General features: G+C 43.4%; 1 protein-coding gene across 9 annotated transcripts in view; it reads left to right on the top strand.

The window, feature by feature from the left end:
* Positions 1–314: 314 nt before the first annotated feature.
* EIF4G3 (eukaryotic translation initiation factor 4 gamma 3) overlaps positions 315–8,276 on the top strand; it is a 137,410-nt gene continuing 129,448 nt past the window's right edge. For 7 of the 9 annotated variants that reach the window (XM_068241675.1, XM_068241673.1, XM_068241672.1 and 4 more), the window contains exon 1: positions 315–612. In XM_068241675.1, coding sequence (XP_068097776.1) covers positions 488–612 — 125 coding nt within the window. In that variant the 5' untranslated portion in view covers positions 315–487. The remainder of the gene's footprint in view (positions 613–8,276) is intronic. The other 2 variants (XM_068241678.1, XM_068241674.1) reach the window with 1 other exon arrangement.

Raw genomic sequence — 8,276 nt, 5'->3', positions numbered from 1 at the left:
TTGCCGGCTAGTCCGTCCCTTTCGTCAGATCTGCCCGCGGTAACCACGCCTCTTTCCGAAGCCTTCCGAGCGTACGCAGGGATGAGGACGATGGTAGCTCCTCCCCCCTGCAGGCCGATGTCTGTCACAGGAATGCTGGTCTGAGCTCTGTCGTGTGATTCGGCGGCGCGGCCGAAGATTGCCGGGTGTATCCGGAGACAGCACCGACTTCAGCCGAAGCTTTCCGGAGGTTGCCGAACGCCGTATCCGAGACGCTCACTCTCTTTGCGAGATCGTTCGGAGATTGCCGAACCCCCTTGTTCTGGACTCCGCCCTCTCCGCGAGCCCGTCCGAGGTTCTCCGGAGATTGCCGAGCGTCCGTCCTGCCGGACTGCTGGAGGCGGACGCAGCGCCATGTTGGATGCTCCGGTCTGTGAGTGAGGAAAAGCTACCGGCGTTCCCCCCCGAGCGGCTCCCATGACGAGCAACCCCTGAGCCCGCTGCGGCAATGAGTCTCCCGCACAAAGCGGCTCTCAAAGCCGCCGCCACCCCCCCACCTCCCCCTCCCGCCAGCGGCCCACCCGCTGCACCAACCGCCCACCCTGCCGGGATCCGGGCCCTGCCGCCCGCCGCGTATCCTTCCTGCTGCCGGGGGGAGCGGGGAGGGGGATGAGACATGTATAGATTATATAGACTGACATCATCAGCAGCACAGAGCTGCACAGCCCATCATACACAGAGTACATTATATACTGTATATTATATGCAGCAGAGAGCTGCACAGCCCATCATACAGAGTACATTATATACTGTATATTATATGCAGCAGAGAGCTGCACAGCCCATCATACAGAGTACATTATATACTGTATATTATATGCTGCAGAGAGCTGCACAGCCCATCATACACAGAGTACATTATATACTGTGTCTGTATATATCCTACTATATGTAATCATATACAGCAGAGAGCTGCACAGCCCATCATACACAGAGTGCATTATATACTGTATATTATATGCAGCAGAGAGCTGCACAGCCCATCATACAGAGTACATTATATACTGTATATTATATGCAGCAGAGAGCTGCACCGCCCATCATACAGAGTACATTATATACTGTATATTATATGCAGCAGAGAGCTGCACAGCCCATCATACACAGAGTACATTATATACTGTATAGTATATGCAGCAGAGAGCTGCATAGCCCATCATACACAGACTGCATTATATACTGTGTCTGTATATATCCTACTATATGTAATTATTATATACAGCAGAGAGCTGCACAGCCCATCATACACAGAGTACATTATATATATACTGTATATTATATGCAGCAGAGAGCTGCACAGCCCTTCATACAGAGTACATTATATACTGTATATTATATGCAGCAGAGAGCTGCACAGCCCATCATACAGAGTACATTATATACTGTATATTATATACAGCAGAGAGCTGCACAGCCCATCATACACAGAGTACATTATATACTGTATATTATATGCAACAGAGAGCTGCACAGCCCATCATACACAGTGCATTATATACTGTGTCTGTATATATCCTACTATATGTAATTATTATATACAGCAGAGAGCTGCACAGCCCATCATACACAGAGTACATTATATACTGTATATTATATGCAGCAGAGAGCTGCACAGCCCATCATACACAGACTGCATTATATACTGTGTCTGTATATATCCTACTGTATGTAATCATTATATACAGCTCAGAGCTGCACAGCCCATCATACAGAGAGTACATTATATACTGTCTGTATATATCCTACTATATGTAATTATTATATACAGCAGAGAGCTGCACAGCCCATCTTACAGAGAGTGCATTATATACTGTGTCTGTATATATCTTACTACATGTAATTATATACAGCAGAGAGCTGCACAGCCTATCATGCAGAGTACATTATATACTGTGTCTATATAGCCTACTATATGTAATCATTATATACAGCAGAGAGCTGCACAGCCCATCATACACAGAGTGCATTATATACTGTGTCTGTATATATCCTACTATATGTAATTATATACAGCAGAGCTGCACAGCCCGTCATACAGATATAATGCATTATATACTGTATACCCACTCAATGTGTATATGCCCCACTACATAATACTTTATCTATCCTACTACATATAATCATTATATACACTGATTCCATCATATACAGCATAGAGGTGCACAGGCCAGTATACAAAGAGTACTTATAATACTTTATATACTGTATACATCCTTCTACATATAATCATACACACAGATTCCATCACACAGACATATACAACAGAGAGGTGCACAGCCCATCTTACAATGAGTACATAGAATACATTATATACTGTATATATCTTACTACATGTAATCATTATATACAGCAGAGAGGTGTGCACAGCCCATCATACACTCAGTATAGAGAATATATACTGTATACCCACACACTGCGTATATCCTACTACATGTAATCATTATATACACCGATTCCATCATATATACAGCATGTAGGTGCAAAGCCCAATACAGAGATTACATATAACATTATATACTGTATATATCCTACTACAATTATATACACTTATTCCATCACACGTAGATATGTACCTCTTATATACAGCTCTGTATCTGTCTGCACATCCCATTATACAGAGATTACACACAATACATTCTATATCCTACTAATATAATAATCATATACACTCATTCCTTCACACACATACAGCATATAGGTCTGCACAGTCCATCATACAGAGAGTACATGTAACATCATATACTATATATCCTACTACATATAATAATTATATACACTGATTACATCACACATCTATCTCTGTATCTACATCTGTCTGCACAGCCCATTATACAGAGTTTACATATTATATTATTATACAGTATAAATTATATACTGTATATATCTTACTACATATAATAATCATATAAACTGATTCCATCACACATACATATTCAGATACACCTGCAACTGTCTGCACAGCCCATTATACAGAGATTACATATAATAAATTATATACTGTATGTATCATGTGGGCAGCACGGTGGCATAGTGGATAACACTCTCGCCTTGCAGCACCGGGTCCCTAGCCGAGGCACTATCTGCACAGAGTTGGTATGTTCTCCCCGTGTCTGTGTGGGTTTCCTCCAGGTACTCCAGTTTCCTCCCACATTCCAAAAGCATACAGATAAGTGAATTAGCTTCCCCCTAAATTGACCCTAGACTACGACACATGCACTACACAATACATATGGATTACCGTAGATTGTGAGCCCCTCTGAGGGATAGTTAAGTAACAAGACAATATACCGCTGTAGAAGATGTTGGCATACATATATAAATACTAAATAATAATATTACATCTAATAATCGTATACACTGATTCCATCACACACAGACATATACAGCATATAGGTGCACAGCCCATCATATATTACCAGTGTTCTCCCCAGGCTCTTTTAGCCGGGTGCTCCACCCCGCTAATTTTGGTGAGCACCCGGCTGTCATCAGCTCACCTCATCTTATGCTGTAAGCAGAGGTGCACCGGCCCTGCATTCCCCCATCGCGCCCCACCCAGCTACTTTTTCATGCCACCTGGCTGGAAAAAAAATTCTGGGGAGAACACTGGAGTATATATAATCAGGGCCGTGGAGTTGGCACAAAATTCATCCAACTCTGACTCTTCAGTTTATGAAATCTCTTACTCCGGGTACCCAAAATTGCTCCGACTCCACAGCCCTGCATATAATGCATTATATACTGTATCCTACTACTGATTCCATCACACATAGATATGTACCTCCTATATACAGCTCTGCATTTTTCTGCACATCCCATACATACAGAGAGAACACACACGTACACACGCACACGTACACACACACGTGTACACACGTACACACGTACACACATACATACACACACACATACACACACACACACACACACACACACACATACATACACACACACACACACACACACACACACACACACACACACACACACACACACACACACACACACACACACAACACACAAACACACACACACACACACACACACACCTATAGCTATATAGCGGATTACGGTACATACAAAATTATAAATACAGACACAGTGTGTATGTATATGTGTACACTCAGTACAAATGATACTCATCCTATCTATATGGTCTGTACAGGCTGTGGACACTTTGCACATACTGTATACTCGCAATGCAGAATGCATACTATCTGTACACTATATACACTAGCAATATGTACCTATTAGGCACAGCACATTTCAGACACTGGCACGCTCTGTATATTATATAGATTATATACACACTTTTTATATAAGGTACAGTCACTGTATGCTGCGCGCATGGATATCAATAATTCTGCTGCATTTTTACTATTTGTTTTTTGTACAAGTTGTGCTACGTGTATGACACTTAAAGGTAAACTGTCTGTGGTTCCCCCAGCAGCCGTTCACATTTGTTGCGGGAGGGAGGGAGAGACTGGGCGCTTTGTAGGTTATGGACCTGTTCACAATAGAAAATGCTTTAGGGTGCGTACACACAGCCAATATTGATTGTCTAGTGACTGACCAATTTTACCACCTCAGTGTCCTCCGTTCACAATGAGTTAGACGTTGTTCACATCTAAAATTGAAATCGCTGATGGCAGCGATTTTTGATTTTTTGCGGGTTTCTTTTTCTCCTCCCGGCGCTTAGCTGCACGCTGTGATTTTGTATGAAGCGCTTATCAAAGTGCAATTTGTTTTTTCACTTCCTGACGCAAGTCAGGAAGTGAACTCTTTGACCCGGAAAAGAATAAATACAATGTATTTATTCTTAAAAGCGCTGGGGAAATCGCTATACCAAGAGCTTTTTCCAGCGCTTTGCGATTTCCCTATACCTTCCATTGAGCAAAAGCGCTCAGAAAATGTTACAGGCATCGCTTTGCTGAGCGGATCGGAAACGAATCGCTCATATGTGAACACTCTCATAGGGAAGCATTGCACAAGCGCTTTTAGGGCGATTTTGAAAATCAACGGCTCTTAAAAGAAACACAAAACGCCCTAGGTGTGAACAATACCTTACCGCATCCAGTAATGAAAATTACCGACTGAAGTACGACCATGTTCACAATGTTTTTCGTCTGAAACTACCGTTTGCAGAGAAAGTGCGGGAAAAAAAAGTGATAAGTGCGCTAACATGTGGGTGAAAAATTATTTTAGACGGAAATTTTGCACACAAAAAAAATGGAATTCATAATGAAAAAAAGTACTCCTTGTCTGATTAATTATTTTTTTTTTATCACCTCTAAGTACCTGGTGCTATTTTTCACTATACATCCAAATACATGCAGTCTAGAGCCTCATTACCTGTGTGTTCTGGAACTTTGGAAGTTTAGAGCAGCAAATGATAGTCCATTCACTTATTCCACATTTTTACAGAACGTTTATCGCATTTTTTTTCACTATTACAGTCGTGTTTTTACCAATATATTTTAACAATCTTTATTCTCACTGCATAACATTTTTGTGAACGTGGAAAAAAATCGGTAACTTACATTAGCTGTAATTTTCCAACTTAAATTTGGTTATCGCACATGATATTGTGAATGGAGGCCAATGTAGTATGGAGCGCTTACCTACAAAATCTGTTCATAGTATTCACAATCTGTTGGTTCTCATAATATATGGATGGGGTAAAATGGGTTAATTATCAGCCAGTTAAAATTGGATGTGGTTAGGCACCCTTAAAGGACAACTAATGAGGGATATGGAGGCTGCCATATTTCCTTTTAACCTGCCTGGGCGTTCTATTAAGATCGCCAGGGAGGCTGCGGGAGGGTTTTTTTTTAATAAAAAAAAAACTATTTCATGCAGCCAACTTAAAGTTGGCTGCATGAAAGCCCACTAGAGGGCGCTCCGGAGGCGTTCTTCCGATCGCCTCCGGCGCCCAGAATAAACAAGGAAGGCCGCAATGAGCGGCCTTCCTTGTTTTGCTTACATCGTCGCCATAGCGACGAGCGGAGTGACGTCATCGACGTCAGCCGCCTCCGATCCAGCCCTTAGCGCTGGCCGGAACTTTTTGTTCCGGCTACGCTTTGCTCAGGCGGCTGGGGGGACCCTCTTTCGCCGCTGCTCGCGGCGGATCGCCGCAGAGCGGCGGCGATCAGGCAGCACACGCGGCTGGCAAAGTGCCGGCTGCGTGTGCTGCTTTTTATTTGAAGAAAATCGGCCCAGCAGGGCCTGAGCGGCAGGCTCCGGCGGTACTGGACGAGCTGAGCTCGTCCAGACCGCCCAGCAGGTTAAACAATACCAGTTGCCTGGCAGCCCTGCTGGTCCTCTGCCTCTAATCTTTTTAGCCATAAACTCTGAACAAGCATAAAGCAGATCAGGTGATCTGACAAGATTAGCTGCATGCTTATTTATTTATTTTAATTATTTTTATTGAATTTTAAAACATACACAGCAAAAAACAAACAAGGTCAGTTGACAGTGGAGACCAACATTATCATATAAAAGTGTTGCCGTACGCATGCTTATTTCTGATGTGATTCAGACACTACTGCAGCCAAATAGATCAGCAGGACTGCCAGGCAAATGGTATTGTTTAAAAGGAAATAAATATGGCACCCTCCATTTTCTCAATTCAGTTGTGGTACACACATCCAATTTTGATTGGCCAATTATTGCCCAATTTTACCACCTAGATGTTTGAGACCTTACTTACACACTCTATTCATAGTATTAAAAATCTGTAGGCCCTCGTACTACATGGAGGTGGTATGATTGGTCCATCAAAATTGGATGTGTGTACTAATCTTTAAGATAGGGACACACCTTCAATTATAATTAGCCAATCACTGATTGATTTTACCACCTCAATGTATTAGGAGGCAGTGTTCTCCCCAGAATTTTTTTTCCAGCCGGGTGGGGCAATACTGAGAGAATGCAGGGCTGGTGCTTCTGTGAGCAACTCTGCTTACAGAATAGGAGGAAGTGAGCCGATGACAGCCGGGTGTCCACCAAAACTAGCCGGGTGGAGCACCCGGCTAAAAGTGCCTGGGGAGTACACTGGGAGGGTTTACCTACACAGCTTGTTCATAGTTTTCAATATCTGTTGACCCTCATAGTAGAGGCCTGAATCTAATCTGGTACCCGCAGATATCCGCGGGTTACCCAAAATGTGAGTCTGGTTCGGGTACCCGTTTTTGTTTTGTGTTCAGTGCAGGTTGGGTTGTGGGTAGATGTGATCGGAAGCCAGAAGAGGATATCTGGAGTGCAGCTAAAAAGCGTTGTTACGGATCGGGTGCGGGTATCGGAATGCCCAGAAAGCAGGTGGGGTGCAGGTAGCAGGGATGCAGGTCTTGAAAAGTAGACCCGCGCAGGCCTGCCACATGGAGGTGGTCTGTGATTGGCCAATTATAATTGAAGGTGGATACCAGGCTTTAGCGATGCATTGGTATACTCGATCGAGGTTTGCGTGTATTTGCATGTATTTTTGCAGTGTATTTGTTTACCACTACTGAAGTGCAACAGCGCATTGCGCCAAAATGTAACATGCTGCACTTTCCATAGCATGTTGCATAACGACGCACAGCGTGACCGACGTCCTGGGATTTCCATACGATTGGGCATATCACTGTGTATAAGTGAAACCAACACATTCGGAAAACCGCGCTGGAGTTCCCATAGTGTGATCAGGCTCAGTGGAGGCAGTCAGGTTCCTGTTTGTATACATAGAAAGTGAATGGCCACACTGGGTACTGGTTTCTGTATCTGGTGACGTACACATCTTATGGTGATGTTCACAGTGGGGTGTCGCGGTTCGTGGCTACGGACGCATTTTAAGGCGCAGTATCGCACTGTAATTGTAAGTCTGTGCAACATTCAGAGAGCATCTGGTGCAATCCAGCAGACTCCAGTATCCCAATGTGGCGCATGCAGTGAGTTCCAGCATAACGGTGAAGCAGAGCTCATGTGCCGGATGCTTCACTGTATGCGGGATATGTAACATGCAGCACCATTTCACCCTTCCAGTGCGTTCCACTTTTTACAGGGACCTTAACCAGCCCTCCCAGTGTGAACTTAGCCTAACAGTATCTGAAGGTTGGGATGAGGATTACCGGTATCTGAGGAACTCCAGTGAAAATAATGTAATAAAAAAGTGCTTCATTTTTACAATAATTATGTATAAATGATTTAGTCAGTGTTTGCCCATTGTAAAATCTTTTAAATCCCTGATTTACATTCTTACATTT

Source organism: Hyperolius riggenbachi, chromosome 6 (assembly GCF_040937935.1).
Source record: "Hyperolius riggenbachi isolate aHypRig1 chromosome 6, aHypRig1.pri, whole genome shotgun sequence".
Classification (NCBI taxonomy): Eukaryota; Metazoa; Chordata; class Amphibia; order Anura; family Hyperoliidae; genus Hyperolius; species Hyperolius riggenbachi.
Note: the sequence above shows the minus strand (reverse complement) of the source record. Positions and strands in the feature narration are given on the sequence as shown.